Source organism: Rattus norvegicus, chromosome 8 (assembly GCF_036323735.1).
Source record: "Rattus norvegicus strain BN/NHsdMcwi chromosome 8, GRCr8, whole genome shotgun sequence".
NCBI classification, from domain to species: Eukaryota; Metazoa; Chordata; class Mammalia; order Rodentia; family Muridae; genus Rattus; species Rattus norvegicus.
The window spans coordinates 51267706-51289205 of NC_086026.1; the positions used below are offsets into that span (position 1 = coordinate 51267706).

General features: G+C 46.6%; 1 protein-coding gene across 3 annotated transcripts in view; it reads right to left on the reverse strand.

Annotated features, from left to right (window-relative positions):
- The window catches only part of Sorl1 (sortilin related receptor 1), a 162746-nt gene that overhangs the window by 28993 nt on the left and 112253 nt on the right, over positions 1–21500 (reverse strand). For all 3 annotated transcript variants that reach the window (XM_063265102.1, NM_053519.1, XM_039081046.2), the window contains 7 exon segments: positions 15053–15178; positions 12375–12482; positions 10244–10375; positions 8748–8879; positions 7702–7836; positions 6484–6639; positions 2372–2521 (listed from right to left, as the gene is read on the reverse strand). In XM_063265102.1, coding sequence (XP_063121172.1) covers positions 2372–2521; positions 6484–6639; positions 7702–7836; positions 8748–8879; positions 10244–10375; positions 12375–12482; positions 15053–15178 — 939 coding nt within the window.

Below are 21500 nucleotides of genomic sequence, written 5' to 3' on the forward strand. Positions count from 1 at the left end.
GTGAGAGTGGTGAATGACACGGTAAAACTCCCAACAATATGTTAATTTGCCTTCCTTCTTAGGTGTGTGCACAAGCATGTGTGTGCACATATGCGGCTGTGAGTACAGAGGTCAGAGGACAAGCCTAAATCTCATCCTCATGAATGCCATCTACCTCCCTTGAGACCAGGGCTTCCGGAGGCTCAGAGGTCACCAACTGGGCTAAGCTAGCTGGTCCACGATCCTCCTGCCTCTGGCTGTCCACTACCAGGAGTAGAAGCATGGGTCTCTCTGATCTCTCACTTCTCATGGGTCCTGTGCACTGATGTTAGGTCACAGGCACATTTCCAATGGAGCCAAGTCTCAGAGCTATTTCCCTGGAGTCTTTGTTATTTTATCAGAGACCCCTCCGGGTTACCTGCAGGTATGACGTGCATGCTTTCGTATTTTTGGGCCAAGGTGCTGAAGACATTTTAAAATGAACAGACAGTATCCTTTAAAAAAATTATTCTTCTGAGTCACATCTATTAGCTAAGAGCTAAATTGGAGGAAGCAGCTGATGGCTGGACATAATGGCTATGTCCTGAACTGGCAGTTGTCCCTGTCTGCTCCCGATGTACCCAGGGAAGCTCCTTAGAGTAGGTGAGGGATGGACAGACACACCGACTGTCCTGCTAACTGATGCTCAGGAGCCAGGACCAATTCCATCAGGAAATGGCAACACTTGGTCGGATTCACTTTGGGGGCTGCTCAGTCTTTTGTTTTTCTTAAGAATCTTTAAGAGACAAACATTGAGAGCAGGATTGTAGGCAAAATGTTTCTGTGCACTGTGTAAAGGTCGTCCTTGTGTTATTCAAATGCTGATCTCTGCCCTCAAATCTTGTTTCAGTCCAGACACACACGACACTGTAGTGCTTAGGTCAAGAATCTCCTGTCTCAAGTTTGTGTAAGCAATTCTTACTACTTATTCTCTGCCTTGTTGATAAATGCTCATCACCCAGTGGCTGGGCAGACAAGACAGTATAGTAGGATGTCTGCCGGCCAGGGAAAGGAGGGGTTGGGGGGGAGACTTCCATGTCACCATGAGGAGGAGGGGGTCTGAAAAGACCCCATCAGGGGAAAATATCTGAAGTCCAAAGAGCCAGATCAATAATATGCAGTTATCATGTGTTCATGGCTGGGAGGAAGCCAGATTGGCTCAGAGGTTAAGGTAGATCATTTAACTGTTCAGCTACTGGGGTGTAGCTTCAAATAAATCTTGGTTTCTCTGTGTGGTTATTGGGGATTAGCAAAGGTAAGGAAGTACAGCCACTGGCCTAACCTAGTTCTTCCAGTTATATTAAAAATGATTTATTTTACATAGAATAGTGAGGAGTGGAGGTTCCTGAAGGCTTCCAAGCCAGCAGCTTGTTGGAGACAAGGAAGATACTCTATAACTCTGCTATGTGTGGACTGAGCAAAATGAGATACGTGTGCGGAAAAGCTCCTGTTTTTCCTGGTGCTACTGGACATGCGGTGGGCTAAGACATCTGGGTCTGCAGTGAGTAGGTGACTGATAGACAGGATCCCTGTAAGTCAAATCCCCATCCACGAGGACTGTCCCCCGTCAGAAACGCAGGTGAGTAGCAGGTAGGGTGGCATCATTCTAATCTCCCCCTCCCCTTTCCCGGGCCACAGGTAGTTTCCTGCGTAGCTGGCTACTAAAGGTGCTGACTGGGTGCCGAGCATTAAACTTAGGCTCTCTGTCTTCTCACATCCAGGCTGCCTACTTTCTCCCCTGGCCCCTGAGTGTCAGTTAGCAGGACAGCCTGTGTGTCTGTCCATCCATCGCCTACTCCGAGAAGCTTCCTTGGGTACACCAGGGGAGCAGGCAGTGGGATAACTGTCAGTTCGGCACATAGCCATCTTACAGGTGTCACCTCCCAGGGAGCTCAGGTTCCCTGTGTGGCTTACTGTGCCCCCCTAAGGATAATTAATTACTCCAGGGATAAAACCTGAGGTTCTAACACAGCACTGTAGGTGATCTGCCCAACAGAATATTCTAAATGTCTGAGATGATGCTCACTGACTATTTCCAAAAGGCCATGGCTTTACCAACAGGTGCTTTTAGGATTTAAAACCATTTAGAAGGGAAAAAAAAACCCCTCATTTAAGTTAACGTTTTCTTCCACTCAGAATCTCTCTGCTGGAGATGCATGTGTCTGGTATTTAACGTTTAGCCGGCTTATTCAATCCAGTAGCACCATCACGTGTGATGTTTGCCCATTCACCAGGGCCCTCAAGGACAGTAACAGTAAACATGGTTACCCCAAGGCAGACAGGAGCCACCTGCCCAAAGATGAAGCAGGAGGGGCCTCCGGACTCTGGAAAATGGCCGTGAGAGGATACTCACGGCAGTTGGCTTCGTCCTGGCCGTCTTGGCAATCCTGGTGGCCATCACAGCGCTTCCAGTTGGGGATACATTTCTTTGGTTGGCGGCACTCGAACTCAAATCGGTCACACTGCCCAAGCTGGGTGGGAGTGGAGGCGGCAGTGGAGTTTGCTAGGAAAATGTTGTTTTTAAATTACTTTTTGGTATGGAGGAAGCATGCCTATACGAGCAATCCATTCCACGAATCAATCTGCTGGGGGAGAGGGTGGGGGTGCAGGCACCTGCCCGCTATGGACAGAGAAAGCGAATGGGACGCTAATGCCTTATGATGCTCCTCTCGGGGCCCCAGCACAGTCTCACTTGGGAGATTCTCTTTAAAGACCCAGGCATGGAGAGGAAGAAAGGAGAGCACAAGGTCAACGCAAGTGATTCAGGAAGGTCGGAGGGGCTGCATCCCCCTGAAGCCATCGGAAGAGGACGCTCTGAGCCAGCTGGCTCAATATCACAGGGTCCCCCAAAGGCCCAGAAATCATCAGGAGAGCGAGATGACTGGAAAAGGGCCAGAAGTTTCAAAGCAGCCTCCTCACTACCATCTCCTTCCAGACCCAGCCCCTGGAGACAACTGCCCATATTTGAATAGGCCAGAAGCCTGGCTGACTGTGATTTGCAAAGAATCAAAACAAAGGGGCTGTCTAAGCAGTCATACCTGAGGAAGAAGATGCTACTGGAAACAGAGGTACTGACTCAGTCAGCCAAGGAGGAGTCAGGACACTTCCTGAAAGCCCTGATATGGGGCATTACAGTGTAGGCAGGAGGCCTAGGCTCGCCTCTAAGTACACTGAGCAGCTTCAAGGCTGAACAAGGAAATTACCAAGGCCTGGGGTCTCCTAGCAAGAAGGCCAGCCGCAAAGCACAAGGCTGGCACACTGAGCAGTGAGCTCAGAATCACTCAACAGCATTTCAGTTCCTGTCCTGAAACACGTGTAGCAGTAAAGAATTACCTAAGGAAAACCTTTAGCCTCAAAAACAAAATAAAATGCAACGTGTGTATGTATGCATGCACACGTGCACACACACACACATAAGTGTGCACACACTCACACATACATGCATACACACAGACACACAGGAGTGTGCACACACATTTGTAAACACTCATATACACACAGAAACACACAAGTGTGCACGCACATGCTTACACACATATACACATATACACAGATGCACATACTCATACACATACATACAAATACACATGAGCATGCACACACATGCACACACTCATTCACACACACACACCTCCAAGAAAGGCTGTTTGGAGGAAATAGAGTTTTTATAAAAAGCAGCTATCAGGAGGTTGAGGAGATGGCTCAGTGGCTAAGAACCACTGCCCCGAGGACTTGATTCCGAACACCCAGCACCCCTGCCCCAAAGCTGAGCAGATTCAGTGAAGGACCGCTTCAGAGCACAAGCTGAAAGGCAACAGAAGAAGACACCCAACGCCAATGCCCTGCTGTGGCCTCTGTGTGTGCACCCACACACACACAAATCGAATACACGCATCCTGCACATACACACCCACCACCAAACACACACAGAAGCAAGCCTCAAAGTCAAATGTCTGTAGTCCGCTCATGGACATATTCTCCGTGCAAGTGAGAACAGGTGTGGTACTGAAAGGAACGATAGTAAAAGTGAAAGACGATTGAACCCAAAGTAAGAGAAATGAAGACACTCGGAGGAGGAGCTGGCAATGAAACAAATATCACAGAAAACGTGAAGAAAACCGCAAACCTTTACATCTAAAGAAGATTTAAAAAAAAAAAAAGCAAGAGTAAGGGTTGCAGATGTGGCGACTCATGCCTGAAATCCCAGCCACTCAGGAGACAGAGGTAGGAGGATTAGCACAAGTGTGAGCCCAGTCTGGTCTACACGGCTAATCGCAGGGCTACGCAGAGAGATTTTGTTTGAGAAAAAGAGACAAAGCAAACCAAAAAGAGCATGAGGAGGTAGATCCAATCAGCAGACAGTGACAGACAACAAGGTCACCAGGAAAGACCGAGGCTTGCGCCACTAACTGAAGAGTCCCAGGAAAAGCCCCTCAGACCCCAACCCGTGGATCTCCCCACCAGAAGGAGAAGAGACGCACATCGAAGCTCATCCTAATAAGAGTCGGAACATGGGAGCCAAGAGGAAGATATGCTAAGCGAGCAGGAAATTTAAAGTGAGGCCACACGCAGACGATCAGCTCAAGCTGGCCCTGGTTTCCTAAAAGTGACTCAAAGGACCACCGCAGACGCCCCACGATTCTAAAGACAAAAGCAGTTCAAACACATCAGTCCCCAGATGTATTTCCTACATACTCTCTTCCGGGAGCGTTCTATACTAACTGTGAGAGAGGAGAGGAGAAAGGAGAAAACTCGAGACATAGTTGTGGACCGCTTCACAAAGACAACCGTGCAGGAACATCCGGGTAACAGGTAAGAGCCGTAGTAACAGGGCCCGAACCAGGCATGCTGACATGCTCCTGCTGTGTTCTTAGCTGCTGCAGCATCAGATCCACCCAACCCAGTCTCTGCAGGCTGTGCTATAGCAAGGCTCCCAGGCTAGACTAGGATGCACACTGACAGCCTCTCTCCAAAAGTAATTAAGGAAGAGAGGGAATAGAAGAGGCAGAGGGACAGGAGAGGCAAAAGAGCAAAGAGAAGGGAAGGGAGAGAAGAGGAGAGGGATGGGGAGACCTAAGGGGAGAAGAGGAGAAAGGACAGGAGGAAAGAGGAAGAGGAAATGCTGGGTGTTGAGAATTGCTCTCCTGGCTTGGGAGGACAACAGTGGATAAAGCGCTTGCCTCACAGATGTGAGGACCTGTAACCCCAGGGTTCCTCGGGTGAGATGAAAATGGAGAATTCCCAGAAGCTTGAGGGCCAGCTAGATTTGCTTATGCACCAACACACAGCAGAGACACTGGCTGTCTCAAGCAAGACCAGTGAGTTCCGTAGTTGTCCTCTGACCTCCACATCCCTACATGTGAAGATGCATGAGCATGCACACACACACACATACACACACACACACTCACACACACTTACATGCACACACATACACACACTCACACACACTTACATGCACACACATACACACACTCACACTTACATGCACACACATACACACACATGCACACACATACACACACTCGTGTACACATGTACACAGACTCACGTACACATACACACACGCACACTCACATGCACACAAGGGGGTTTAAAAAAACTAATTGATCTTCTACAAGACCACATGCTGACAAGTAGAGAAATGATGTGGGTGGCTGTGGACAAGACACACGGTATACATGTATGAAAATAGCATAAAAAGCTGCACTATCTCGTACAATGACTATAATGATTCTTAAAAACCAAAATTGAAAAAAAAAAGAATTAGCAACCCACCAGTTAAAAACGACTGCCTAATTGTTAAGATGCTTGTTTAGTAGTCACAGAATCTCCCACCACTAAACCCTAAAGCCTCCTCTGATTTTGCAGGCGAGAAGCCACAGTCACTTTTGAACAGGGAAGAGGTGGGTGTGCAGAGAGGAAGAGAGTCTCTACAGACCTAGAAGTGGGCTCTGAAAAAGACTGTGCAAAACATTCCAACTAAGTGTCAATTCTCCTCTCAAAAGCAAATGTGGACTGCTTCAAGTTCAGGGAAAGCCTCCGTACCCCACCCCAGTTCTGTCTACAGGACAGGTGACTTCTCAGAGGTGGACCTCCGGCATCACAGTGGTTGTACAAGCCTTTCAGCTGTTTCTGTGATCAGCCACTAGATGGCAGTGGCTGCCCTTCTTTTAGAAGGCATGCAAGCCAGCCAGCAAGGGTAAAAATTGGGTCCTCTCCTCTGAGTTTTGTACACACACACAAAACACTGCCGCCTTACTATCCCAACTGTAATTCCTCACTGCAAGAGAAGCAGGGGTGGCAGGCAGAGTAGTAGGACTTTTCCGGCAGGAAGCACACAGAGAGGTTTAAAGGCTGGGATGCTTCTCTTGGGTTGGTTGCCACATGGTCTTGGTGCACAATGCTCCCAGAGTCCCCTCCCGAGAGAAAATGACAGCTGAGCAAACCAGGGCTACGACTCACCTAGAGAGGGGCAGGCTTCCTCATCTGAGCCATCAGCACAGTCCCTGTAGCCGTCGCACACCCAGGTGCCCATCACGCAGGCCCCGCTGCTGCATCGGAAGTAATTGGGCAGACATGTGGACGGTCCGGGGGTGGGGGAGGGGAAAATGTGTGAATCTGAGAAAGAATAAGCAAGGAGATACAAAGTGTTAGTAGAAGCTTGGTCTCCAATGAAAATGTGTCCCCAACCTATGCTGATGTCCCTGTTGCACCAGTGACAGACACAGCCCGAAACATCAACCCACGTAAACAGCACGTATATGGGGTATGAAAGGGGTTCCTGAAGAGATGGCAGCCTTTCAATACTGCTTAGCAGATTTTATAAACTGCAACACCTGCAATAATGTAACAGTTGCATGTGTTTGCTCTTGCAAGGGCTCCTGGCTGCTGCCAGAGGAAGAGGTGGACACACAACTAGGAAGGCCCAGGCGGCCAGAGCATTCTCACACAAGCCTCGCATGGCTCTAGCTACAACACCACAACGATTCAAGATGAGAAGCAAAAGGCAACAGAAGCACATGTTCTAAACCAGGGTCCCTAAGTATGCCAGAGAGCACAGGATCTGGGCACTTATCAAAGCCCACTGATATGGGGTCCTCTGACACTTCGAAGATATTCCAGGGAAATGCGTGTGGGGACTGCAAACCAAATGCTGAGCGCCAAGCTCTGGGCTCCTCGGAATCAGAAATGGGCAGCCTTGGAGACAGTGAAAATCGATCACATAGACAGGCAAACAGGAAGTGGGGATCCTGGGGCCGAGGGCCTGAGTTCAGTCTCTAGAACCTACACAAAATGCTAAACATGGCGGCTCATGCTTTTGTAAGCCCAGTGGGAGGAAGACAGGCACACAGGCACCTCTGGAGTCTGTTGGCCAGTCAGCTTAGCCTAATTGGTGAGCCCCGGGTCCCCAGTAAGAGACTGTCTCATAAACCAAGGTGAAAAGAGACTGAAAACCGACAGCGGAGTTGACCCGTGGCCTCCATAAGCACCTGCACAAACACGCAAAATGAAAGAGAAATAGGGGGATGACATCACAGGAGAACTCAGCATCACAGAAAACCCAACAGTAAGGGTTGAGCCAGGCCCTCGAGGGAGGGTGGGAGACTGCAGCCAGGCAGAGCTGTCCAGGAGGAGTGGGGCTTAGGCTGATGGGGTAGGGGGGCCCCCCAGGGCTCTCACCTCCACAGTCCTTCTCATCAGACCAGTCCCCGCAGTCATTCTCTCTGTCACATTTCCACCTGTTGGGGATGCAGCGGCCATTCTCACAGTGGAACTGGAAGTAGCGGGAGCAGTTCGGGGCTTCTGTGGGGTTTTCTGCCGAGATCAAGCACAACAGTCATTTCCACTGCACCAGTGGGAACTCCAGGCTCTGCCTATGCTTATCTCCTTAGGCCAAGTCCCAGGGTGCCCATCCGGCTCTCCCAGAGAACATATGGCATCTTCAGGGATCCAAGGAGGGACAGAGAATGCCTACAAACTCAACAGCACCCCATCTTCTTAGGCCCCAACTCCTATTTCTCTGACCTACTCTGGTACCCGGAGAACGGTAACTCTGAGTTCTAATGGTGACACTCTACCAAAGAAATAGCTTAAGTGTGAGTGAAGATGGTCCAAGGATGACGGTATGGTCTGTAATGGCCAACCATGTTCCTCAGCACTGACCATCATGATAGCTAATCTCCTCTGTCAACATACAGTGGGATGCAGAATGGTCATGGAAACATTGTACCCCTGGGTATGCCCATTAGGGCGCTTCCAAAATGTTTAACAGAGCAGGAAAGCATGGCAGGTTCCAAAGGAGAAACTAAACTGAGTATCCGCACTCACTCCTCGGCTTCCTGACTGCCTGGCCGTCTCAGGTTGCTGTTGTCACGAATTCCTTACTGTGGCAGACGGCATCCTTACACTATGTGCCAAAATGAACACTTCTTCCTAAAGGTGGCTCTCTTGTGCATTCTGCCACAAGAAAAGTAAGCAAGACACCATTATCCCTTACCCATTATCTTCCCTACATGAGCTGTGGGCCTCGCAACTGTGCAAAGGGAGTGGAAGGAGCATCGCCTTGGAACCTACTGGATGCCACCTTCCCTCTTCACTCCACTCATTCCTCCTGAGAGGACCTGAGAGCCGGCAGCACGTGCTGCTGAGGAAGCGGAAGGCACTGGAGCGTCCCCGTCACTGTAACGTTAGGCTGGCTGAGGAAGGTGGGTCTTCCGGCTTCTTACCACAGTTGGCCTCGTCAGAGTAGTCTCCGCAGTCATCCATCCCATCGCATTTCCAAATCAAGCTGATGCACACTCCGTTCTGACACTGGAAGCCGAACTCGTCACACTCCTTGTGGAACTCCGGGTCTTGGGCTAGAGGGCGAGAAATGTGGGTCAAGGTCGGGTGACTTCCACGCTGCAGAGTACAGGGCAGCAGGGCTCCTTGATAGCCAAGGTCTAGACGCTGCTGAGAGCTGAGGGAGCTGAGAAATCAAGGAGGGACCCAGTCTCAGCAGAGCACTGTTAACTAACCCATTCTGCCCACTCACATGGGACCAGGACAGGGCTGAACCCCTGAGCTCACATACTGTGCCTGCTTTAGCAATAATGCTTTTAATGGGGAAAATTTACATTCAAATGGAGTCATCAAGGTGGACTCTAATCTGGTATGACTTGTGTCCTTAGGAGAAGACTGTCACTTAAGCCCAGGTTTTTGGTGCCAACCTGGGCAACATGGCAGGACCCTGTTTCTTTAAATAAAAATATACAACGGTAGAAGTTTAGACACAGATACATACAGGAGAAAGATCATGGGTTGAGGGAGGCTCCAGAGAGTGCTCCCAACACCTCGAGAGTGGTCAACAGAGTTTCTGTTGGTTGAGGCACCCAGTCAGTCTACTGGATTTTGTTCTGATAGCTTGAGACCTATACAGACCTAGTGCTATGCTTTGAATGTGAAATGTCCCCAACAGGCTTGGTCCCTACTCGGTGCCATTAATCTGGGAGGCTATGGGAACCCTGGGAAGTAGAACATGACCAGGGAAAGTACAAACTCGGGCTGGGCCTTTGAAGGTTGCACTGGGTCCACAAGTCCTTTTCACTCTGCCTCCCGTGTGTCGTGTGGTAAAATGTTCTCCCCTTCCACACTCCCACTGCAATACTCTGCCCAAACATATGAAGCCAGACAACCATGGGCCAAACCCCACGGAACCATGAGCCAAAGTAAATCCTCTTTAAAAGCTGTTTCTGGGGTTGGGGATTTAGCTCAGCGGTAGAGCGCTTGCCCAGCAAGTGCAAGGCCCTGGGTTCGGTCCCCAGCTCCAAAAAAAAAAAAAAAAAAAAAAAAAAAAAAGCTGTTTCTTTTGGTCACAGCAACACCAAAGTAACGACTAGGGATAGCAGCAGGAAAGGGCGGCTGTAAAAGAAAGTATACAAAGTGGGGGTCCACGCCAGGAAGACCACGGGAGCAAAACTGTGCTACAGAGAGATTAGCCCGTCAATATAAATGGAGGGCCAGTCTCTCCCGTAAGGTGACATTTGACAAGGCTCTGGTCACTCCCCAGCTTCATCACAATCACGTATAACTAGCAGATGCAAAGCATCAGTGCTTCTGTGAGAAAAGGAACAACAACAACAGCAGTCCTAGGCACTGAGACGTGACCCGCATTCAGGTCTTAGGTGCCCCACAGAGTGGCCAACTTGCTTGGTCATGGGACTCCCCCCAGCCATGCACTCACAGCATCCGGCGAAGGTGGCATCCTCATCAGAGCCATCTCGGCACTGGATGATCCCGTCACACACCATGGAGTGGAACAGACACTGCTGACGGTTCTTACACACAAAGTCCATGAAACGTGTGCAGAAGGGCTCTGAAAGAGAACAGCAGGAAGGGCTGTGAGTGGCTAAGGCTGGCACAGGTGCACTGCAGCCCCGAACAAACACTCAAGGACAGAATACTGTACACAGTGACTGATGGTGACAGCCACCTGGGGTGGAGTACCTCTTTATGCAAGGCCCTGAGCCACTTGGGGGGTGGAACACTTTTTTATGCAAGGCCCTGAGTGAAAACACTTGTCATAAAGTGCACCGTTAAACCTCGAGACAACAGTATAAGAGATTTTATTGTCTCTGCATACATATGGAACAAGGAAATAGGGGTGGCAGCATCAAGTACTCTGTCTGCCAAGGGCACAGGCTAATGAGAGAGAAGCCCAAATTGCACCCCAGAGCTGCCTGGCACAAAGCCCACACCTTAACCATAATTAACAGGACATGGACTCTCTGATAAGGAGGTGAGTAATCATTTTCTACCAGCAGTCAGCATTACAGGCTGAAGCACACACACCTGTCTCCAACCCCGCTGTGGAAACCCTGAGACCAATGTAACTAACTCTCTCGAGAGGCAGGTCCTTTAGAAAAGCCAAAAGCCACTGGTGTTAGAAGCAAAGGTCACTAGGATGAGAGAAATCACAATAGGATAGATGTCCCTGTGAGAGCAGACACTGGAAACGCATGTGGAGTAGAGATCTCGGAACCATAGCACGAACGAATCTGGATGTGAGGAACAACTGCCTTGGGGACCCCAATGGAGGAGTTAGAGAAAGGACTGAAGGAGCTGAAGGGGTTTGCAACTCCACAGGAAGAACAACAATATCAACCAACCAGAACCCCCAGAGCTCCCAGGGACTAAACCACCAACCAAAGAGTACACATGGAGGAACCCATGGCTCCAGCTGCATATGTAGCAGAGGATGGCCTTGTTGGGCATCAGTGGGAGGAGAGGTCCTTGGTCCTGTGTAGGGGAACACCAGAGTGGGGAGGTGGGAGGGAATGGGTGGGTGAGTGGGGAAGCATTCTCATAGACGCAGGGGGGAGGGGGGATAGGATAGGGGGCTTCCAGAGAGGAAACCAGGGAAAGGGGATAGCATTTGAAATGTAAATAAAGAAAATATCCAGTAAAAGAAAAGAAAAATTAAAGCTTTTATACTCTTGGGCACCAATTCCTTATCATATACCCTCTCTCCAATTGTGTGTGTGTGTGTGTGTGTGTGTGTGTGTGTGTGTGTGCACGCACGCGCACATGCGCAAAGATGTCGAACCTAAGATGTTGTTCCCATGCCATTAGAGAGAGACGTTGACCTGTGTTTTATAGAAGCCTAGAACACAGTGTCATCTGTCTACTCAGTTTCACCATCATAGCACGAGAACAGCCTCATGCAACACACACTGTGTTCTTCATTCCAAAGAACTTGGATGAATTTGGCCACAGGCCAGTCAGCCATGCCTATACTAACACACCTTTGAGTGATGGGCCAGATCCTGCCTAGAGGCCAGACCACAACTACTGAACTAACACATTTGTTCCCAACCTGTACCACACATTTGTTCCCAACCTGTACTGCACATTAGATTCATGTGGAGCACTGTGAAAAGAAAAACAAAACCCAGAAGGATCTCAACGTCCAAGCCATACTTTAAGTACCTCAGAAAGTCTGGGGTAGCTCCCAGACACCATGGCTTTTAAAAGTTCCCAGCTGTTTCCAGCATTCTCCAGAGATGTGTACCTCTAGGATTGAAATGGGGTAGAAAAAGGTTCGCCTTGCCTAAAATACTCCTCAAGTGATATTCAGTGATAAACTTTAATGAAACCAGGCAAGTGGAAGAGGAAAGTGCCCAGGCAAAAAGAACCGTGCGGCTGACAGTTCACGTGGCAGCCAAATGGCAGCGTTTAGGCCACCCCACTCAGCTTAATGCTCCCTTTCTCCTGGGCCTCGTCTCCCTGCCTGACCCATTCCCTAGGTTGAGAACTCTGGGGCCAGGGACCAGAGAAGAGATTGGTGCAACCACCAGGGCAAGGACTGGACTCACCACAGTGCTGCTCGTCAGAGCCGTCGGGGCAGTCCCGCAGCCCGTCACAATGCTTGCTGGATGGGATGCACGTGCCGTTTGGGCAGTGGAATCCATTGCACTTTTTCTCTGAAATTTAAGTCAATCACAGAAGAACAACAGTGAAGAAGCAGGCAAGAGCTCACACTGGCTGACGGCCAGGCCACACCACCTCCAAGGTGGTCTGTTACTGGCTAGCGAAGTTACAAACCGATTGTGTGTGTGTGTGGGGGGGGTATACAGCATATGTATGATATATATAGCATGTATGTGTGTATGTGTACATATATATATATATATATATATATATATATATATATATATGATCCTGCAATTCCAAAAGCAGATGAGCATGCTATTTACACAACTCAAAAATAACGCAATGACAAAACTGCAGCGGGAACTTAGTGGCAGCACCAATGTTACACTGCAACACGCTGTAGCAAGAACGAGCCACTTGTTCCAGGTGAATGCTCAACAAAAGGGTACCTGAGTCTGAAGGAGACTACGATGAAAAAAATCAACCAGGATATACAACTATGTAATAATAACAAGGTACAGAAAACCATTGGTGGCACTGTGTGTATGAGAGAGGTATAAGGAATACATGTGCCTTCGAATTTATAATCACATTTCACATAACAGTGGGCTGTGTGCTAAGAGGTGGTCGGTTTTGCTGCTGTGTGAACATCCCAAGACCTCAGGGAGGCAGACCTGGATGGCACCTGCAGGCCAGTCACTTCACATGCTCTGGAGAGATGAGGTAAACAGATGAGGTGTGGCACCCGGTGAAGTGGCAAGCCAGACTAGCTGTCCCTCAGGAATGATAAGAAGGATAGAGATAACACGGGAAACACACGCTCAGCAGTGCACATAAGCATCATCACTGTTGTACTGCACATAACACGCAACTGTGTGTGTCACATGTGTATGTGGCTGGCAACACTGAAGGCTTATTTACCCGAACACTGCCACACACCCACAATGACACATGCCACATTGATGTTAGGTAGCTTGGAGTTGCTACCAGACAGAAACGTCACATCTCCCTGTCATCCATAGGACCACTGTAAACGGAGCCCATCACTGCCTGAGACACTGTTATACCCAGAAATAGTCTCGAGCATTTAAAAACACCGACCAATGTGTAAAGCCATTTAAAGTATGGTTTTCTACAAGAATGGGGCAGAAGAAGTACGCAGACTGGGGTGCGCGTATAGGAGTGAGTGGGGGCAAATTTTACTCTAGACCCTTTTATGCTTTCAACTCCCAGACTGTACTATTAAAATAACCGACAAAAAAAAAAAAAGAAAGAAAGAAAGAAAGAAAGTGAGTTTTTTAATGTAAGACTTGGCTTCTTTATTTGGCACAAGAATTAAGGCTCATTCTTGATTAATACCAAATAAATGTTGACAGTGCCGTGAATATTAGTGGATGGTTTATAAAAAAATACCTAGAAAAAAATTCATTATGTTTTTATAACAAAGAGAGATGGTTCAGCAAATAGAGACAAAAAAGGACATGAATCTGAGTTATTAAATCCCGGATTTTGTATGCTCCACGAAACACTTAGCACCTTGATACTTACTCTTTGGGAATCCTAGAACAAAGCCCTTCTGGAGTGTGTTTGCTTAGAGAGCCTGGGGTTTCACGGCCATTTCTGGTGAAACTGAAACCAGAACTAAAGCATCCCGATGCCCCATCTGTTTACCCTAAGTCTCTCTGCCCTAAGCCTACTGCTAGAGTGAAGGCCGTTACCAGAGCAGGCGCAGCCTTTGACAGCTCAGTACCTTGCATTTGGTTCCCTCTACAGAGACTAGATTCTAAGACAAGGACATGTGTTGCAATTGGTATTCCTAGAAAACTAGTCAAAGAGCATCATTCAGATAGAGAAAAGGCCCATGAGTCTATGACTTGGGGAAAATGCTTAATGCTGATATGCAGAAATCACTTTGGAAAGAGATAGATCAGAAGCTAGCACAGTTATAAAGTCCTGAAAACAAGTGGGATGGTGAAGCCATCAGGGGAGGCGAGAAGGATCGTGTAGCTCAGGATGGGCAGAGAGCACGTAAGATAATCTAGCAGTGAAGGGAACCATGGGAAGGCATGGGAACCTCTGCCATCATGAGTACATACTGTGCAAAGTGTCCCCCAAAATAGGGCAAAGGGAAACGGGCCTTCTAAGGACGTGGAGCACTTGCTGTCTTAACAGTGAGAACAAAACCGCTTTCGAATAAATGCCCAGCAAGGATCAACTGGATAAACTAGATCATAATTACTGTGCATCCTTCATAAAAAATGCTCACTAAACGAAATGCAGGTATATGGAAAAAGCTAATTTTAAACTTTGAATCTGAATGGAGAAGAGCTTACATAATGATATTTGACCCCAGCGACTCCACTTCCATGAAAATTCAGGATGTCCGGCAAAGGAATGTTAACTACGTAGCAGAGAAAGTACTGAATATGTGGTTCTCTCTCTCTCTCTCTCTCTCTCTCTCTCTCTCTCTCTCTCTCTCTCTCTATCTGTGTGTGTGTGTGTGTGTGTGTGTGTGTGTGAGACTGCTAACACAGGAGTACAAAGTTTCACCTCCTGGCTCACTGGCTGCCCCTCCCCTCAATGGCAGACCCTGGGGAAGGGCCAGGGAATCTACATTTACCACAGCTGATGGGATCTTCATCAGAGCCGTCCTGGCAATCCGCGTCACCGTCACATGCCCATCGCTGGGGGATGCAGTGGCCATTGTGGCATTGGAAGTTGGAGGCCTCACAGGTGTGGTAGATGGCTGCCAATGAGAAGAGAACAATGTCATTCTTCCTTTTCCACTCTCCCCCCTTAACTACCAGAAGGAAGATCTAAGCTAGATGTTGAGGTGGGGACTTTGGGAGCAGCTGAGGTACAAGTAGTTTTCCCTTAGTAATATCTTTACTGCTAAAGAGACAGGGGAGGGCAGGAAAGAGGGACCAGGGAGCCATGAAGAGTAGGGAGCACTCAGAGATTGGGGAGCACTAGCTCTCTCCAGCTCCATGCACCAGCCAGTGATAATGCATCGTGTCTACCACAATCGCTTAGAAAGGAAAGAGAAGGCAGCTCTAGAGAAGTTACTGCTATGCAGATGGCTCCTTTGCACAAGAGCCGAGGTCACCAAGAATTAGTTCAGAAACGTCTTAACAGGCATTGGCAGGTTACAGTGTGGTGTAAGTCAGTGTACAGGCCTAGGCACCTACAGAAAAGACTCCTCACAACCATGGAGCATTTTACACAGGAGGAGCTGGCTGGGAGACATTAGGAAGCAGACACGGCTGTAACACAGCAGGCCATGTGTGTCTACAGGGGCCCTTCCTCTTCAGTGCACTGCTACTGAACGCTCTCAGAGAAGCCTCTTCCCTAGAGATGCCATGAGATAAGAGATGCTGTGTGTTCTGACGGAAGGTTCTAGACCTTCCTCAGCAACTGTCTGGAGGCCTAGTGTCTTGAGAGTTCTTCTAAGTTATGAAGCAGCATGATTTTAATAATGTAATTCTAAATAACAGTACTCCGTTTGAAATGCAGAAACTTCCAGACCCACAGAACACAATGGATTCATCCAGAATCTAAAAGAAAGCAAGCCGGGAAACAGGAACGATTTAAAACTTCTGTAAAGGTAAGCGCAACACCTGACACACTCAGGGTCCAGTACAATCACCCAAACAGTGGCTCTCAACCATCCTAACACTGACTCTTTATACAGCTCTTGTTGTGGTGACCCCCAACCATAAAATTCTCCCATTGCTACTTCATAACTGTAATCCTGTTACAGTTATGAATTATAATATAGGTATGAAATACGCAGGGTATCTGACATGGAACCCCTGAGAAAAGGACCATTCGGACACCTAAGAGGTCACCGCCCACAAGTTGAGAACTGCTGACTTAAAAAGAAGCCAGTGAGACAGAGAGATGCATCTTTCCTTTTTTTTTTTTTTTTTTGGTTTTGTTTTACCCATTTATTTATTTGTTTGTTTGTTTAGCTTGAGTCTCTGCATGTCCCTGGCTGCCCGGGAAATTCACTATAGACCAGGCTGGCTTTGAACTTACAAGGGTCAACTTTTCTCCCTCTCAAATGCTGGAATTGAAGGCAGTTCTACCACACACAACCCTAGAAGCGCTGATGTAAACTAACAGCTTCATTTGCGCACAAAAGGTCATTAAATGCATCTCCGAATCTCAAAGATACTTTGCATGAACCCAGACTGACAGTGTGATGGTCCTCCCATGAAGAAACAGGAAACCGTTTTATATCTGTTCACTGCTGCAGGAAAGCCAGACCTATGTTGTTCACAAGTAACAGAAAGAAGTACACAGCGGTCCCTGATTTACAGGGAGCGCACTTTAAGACGGTGCATGGATATTTAGAACTTTAGATAATACTGAACACTACATATTTTCTAACGTACAGTCCTATGATGTTTTAATCACAGAAATAGAAAATATAAATTAGGGGCTGGGGATTTAGCTCAGTGGTAGAGCGCTTACCTAGGAAGCGCAAGGCCCTGGGTTCGGTCCCCAGCTCCGAAAAAAAAAAAAGAACCAAAAAAAAAAAAAAGAAAATATAAATTAGTTAATAAAAATAAAATTAAAAATAAGTTTAAAAATAAAATAACAAAAAATTTTAAAAAACCAAAATAGTTAATAATAAAAATAGGACAATTAAAACTCATTTACAGTATAAAGATTATTTATTTCTGGAATTTTCTATTTAACATTTTTTGGATAGGTGTAGGCCATTGGTCGTAAGTCAAACAGAACAAGGCAAAAACATTGGCAAGGAAATATTATAACCTAGAAAAGTTCCTTGTGGCTCCTGTTGTATGAATAGGCATCCTCCCAAAAGGAGAAGAAAAACCAACCAGAGAGGGTTGTTGGGAACAAGCTACAGAGCTTGATCCAGTGCAGGTGTCGGGGGATACACTACTGAAGGGTCAGAAAAATGGTTCACATCTGCCAGAATTCCTACTGAATTGAAAGCCACTCTGTCGCAATGCTCAGAAACACCCAGAACCTGGTTTTTCAAACCATTCTGAAACACGCACACTCCGTTATCTGTCGTTTCATCTCTTCAAAGAGCGAAGAAGAACGTTCATAAGTCCACGTTCAGTCAGTGTTTACAAACCAGGGCACTCAGAATCCACTAAACATCTTTTAAGATCTACTCATGCTGAAAAGAGGAATCTATGAATGGTGGGTGTGACCTGAATTTCTGTCTAGTAACAGCATTGCCTACACTCTGACTTATCGATGGCGAGAGCCCGGCCGTTTGTCCTCTAGCCAACTTCAGCCTGGCTCCTTCTCACAGAGCATAAACTCATTTAAGGCTGTTACCTGGAGGATCTACTTGTTACCCAGCCTGTGCACTTTCCTTTTAATTGATAACAATTTCGAAGTGCCCGAAGGGTTTCCAAATGACAGTCTAGGAGCTGTGTCTGAGATCTCCAGATTTGAGCCCAGATGCAGGGATCAGAAGGATTAATCAGATTTTACTCAACTGGCCAGGCATGCCTGGAACATAGAGCCTTTTCCTTTCTGGATTAAAAAATAAATCTGAGTAATGGACTAGTCCTCTGATTTTACGTGTCTGAGAAGTAACATGCTCAAAAATAATACTTCAATCACCCACATAGAGAGAATGACTGAGCCAGGCTGTAGCATTTGGAGACTGGGGAGGATGGGATTCACTGTAACTGTGGGGTCAATTGGGTGAGTTCAGTTTAACACAGGCATCCTACCACCTACTCCCTGGCTTTGATTGTCCCCAACCTCTCAACATCATTTGGAACACCTGATTAAAACCATTACCGTATAAGTGGGCCTAAAGATGGAGACTAAAATCTAAGGAGGGAGACCTCTGCCTCACTACTTACACAGCACTGGATTACAGTGGAATGCACAGGGAGAACTAAATTTGAATAATTAATGATATAGAAAAAAAGCATAAAGAGAACTAGGAAGAATTACGGGCTATCACTGAAAAATAACTAGGTGTTTTAGGCACAATATTTAATTATTTAAAAAGGTTTTTATTTAAAAAATAGATGTTTTACAAAAAAAAATCTACAGCCATAGAAACAAGAATTCGATTTAGCTGAAAAGAGAACTTAAGAACTGGAAGGCGGCTCTATAGAAGTAACTCAGAGTCCAGCTAAGAATCCAAAGGAATAAATATAACATCGGGAAGAGGGAGCAACAGGAGGATGCTGCCCAGTGAAGAAGGCCTGAGAGTAACTGCTGAGGACCAGGGACCTTCATCAACTACTTAACTGTAAGATTCAAGGACAGACGAAAAGCATAAATTCTCAGATCTTGAAAAGAAAGCATGTCTCAAAAGAAAATAGGTGAAATTTCATAACAATTGAAAACTATGGAAACAAGGATGTCATTACCACAGACTCTCTAAGAGAAGCAAAACGAGCACGAGGGTCTATAAGAACTAGGATAACCCCATCAATAATATTACAGGATTGTGCTATAAATGAAGACGTCCAGACTCCTTTGAATCTGAAACTAAGGGGGCTGGCGACACGTTTATACCCACAAAGCCCCAAGACGGTTTAGCAATCTGTCTTCTGTTGTAAGAACCACTGAAGGTGCATACATGGACACAAGACAATAGCTGGTAAAGTGACATACTGACACATGAGTTTGGTCACTAAAAGGAGTAAGTTGGGAGCAGGCAAGAGAGTTCAGCAGATGGAGGCACTTGCTGCCAGTCCTCACGACCTGAGTTCAATCCTGGGGTCTACACGGTAGATGGAGAGAACTGACTCCTTGAAGGTTGTCCTGTGGCCTCCACACATCTTCACAGATACGTGCATTCATGCCGCACACACGCTAGATAGATGATAGATAGATAGATAGATAGATAGATAGATAGATAGATGATAGATAGATAGATAGATAGATAGATGATAGATAGATAGATGATAGATAGATAGATAGATAGATAGATAGATAGATAGATAGATAGATAGATAGATAGATAGATAGGCAGGCAGGCATATAGATAGATATGTAGATATATAGATAAATAGATAGACAGACAGGCAGGCAGATAGACAGACAGATATGTAGTTAGATAGACAGACAGACAGATAAACAGACAGACAGGCAGATAGACAGACAGGCAGGCAGATAGATATGTAGATATATAGACAAGTAGATAGACAGACAGGCAGGAAGATAGACAGACATATGTAGTTAGATAGACAGATAGACAGACAGATAGACAGACAGGCAGGCAGATAGACAGATAGACAGACAGACAGGCAGGCAGGCAGATAGATATATAGATATATAGACAAATAGATAGACAGGCAGGCAGATAGACAGACATATATAGATAGACAGACTAGACAGACAGATAGACAGAAGGCAGGCAGGAAGGCAGGCAGGTAGACAAATAGTATGTAGATAGATAGATGATATATAGATAGATGACAGATGATTGATAGATGATAGATAATAAATAGATTGTAGATAGATAGACAGACAGACAAATAGATGATAGGTAGGCAGGCAGATAGAATCAATTAATAACTGATTAATTTTAGATACTTATTTATTATTTATTTATACATTTATTTGGAGGCGATGGGAATCAAACCTAGGGTCTCAATCGTGCTGGGCAAATGCTCTATCACTGATCTACACTCCCAGCCCTGATGTTTATGGTTTTAAAAGATAAAACTAGAATATTGCCTGCCCAGCACTTTAAAATAATCAATAGTTTACTAGGCATTTTAATTTTGGAATTGTGGGCAAGGATTTAAAGTTCTTATCCATCTATGAGAGAGGAAGATGTTGTGAGTACAAAGAAATTCTTTCTAAAGTGAACATCAAAACGATTAGGGTGTTTTTAAAGGAATAAAGACCGCAAATGGACTCTAAGTAGCAGCACGGTGGGTTACAATGAGGAACACTCTCAACTCAGAGAAGACAGTGGGCTGAGGCCACCAGAAGGACAGCCCAGCCTGACCCATCCTCTTTGTCTTAATTCAATAAGTCAGAAAAGGAAGTGTCGCACCTATGGCAGAATGAGCTCATGTCCACCCTCCAACTATTCTAAGACGGCAAGAAGGAGAATTCTTGAAGGAACATGGCACAAGGCTGCGGCTAATAGCAGAACAGAGTTCCATTGCTGTCTACAGGAAAGCACAGGGGAAGCCTGCAGCTTATGACACGCCCACCCATAGTACTGAAGCGTTAATTCATTCCAGAAGTCTGACAGGAGCTGCTGCAAGCTGGGCTGGTCTAACACGGCAGTACTAACGAGGTGCTCAACCACGCTGCAATTTGCATACTGAATGCCTGGGTGCACCCTTTTAACAGGGTAACTAATTATCTATCCAAACTCGAGCCTGCAGACAGCCTCTACATGCTTCTGGGTTCGTGGCGGCTCCCGTGACAGACAGTCTAGCTTTCCTTCTTCAATAGGCTACATACACTGTAGAGAAGAATTGTCCTGCACCCTTCTAAAGGAGATCACACCCCAAAACATGTGTCCTTCTCCGGGCTGAGACTGGGGGACATCACTGGGCATCCTGATAGTATATGGGGCCATTGTTTTGGCGTGCTTAGGACCAAATTGAATTTCAGCTTCTAGAGGAATCCAGGAACTACAGAAATTTTTTATTCTAATTTTAGTTCTTGGAAAGTTATAGCCATATAAAAACATAGGGTCAGAGGGAAGGATAGTAAAACAGACTTGTGCTCCTTTCTCACAAAATTCCCGACTCCTTGAACTACCCAGAGTTCACCATTCCTGTAAACACTGCCAGTCAGTCATTCACGAAGATAACGTAGACATGCATGAAACCAAGAGAGGAACCAGAACACAGTCCCTATCTCATAGCATCTAACACTCCTTTCCCACCCACGATGTTCCCAAGGATAAAATCTTACCTCAAACAAGCCCAGTTTGCACTTTAACCCTTGTAGGGAACCCTTAATAGTTTAGTGCTACTCAAACCATGGATTTGACAGCCCACGTCCATCTGTAGCCAGTTCTAGAGGGTCGGATACCCTTCTCTGACCTTCTCTGAGGGCACCACAAACATGTGGCACAAATACAC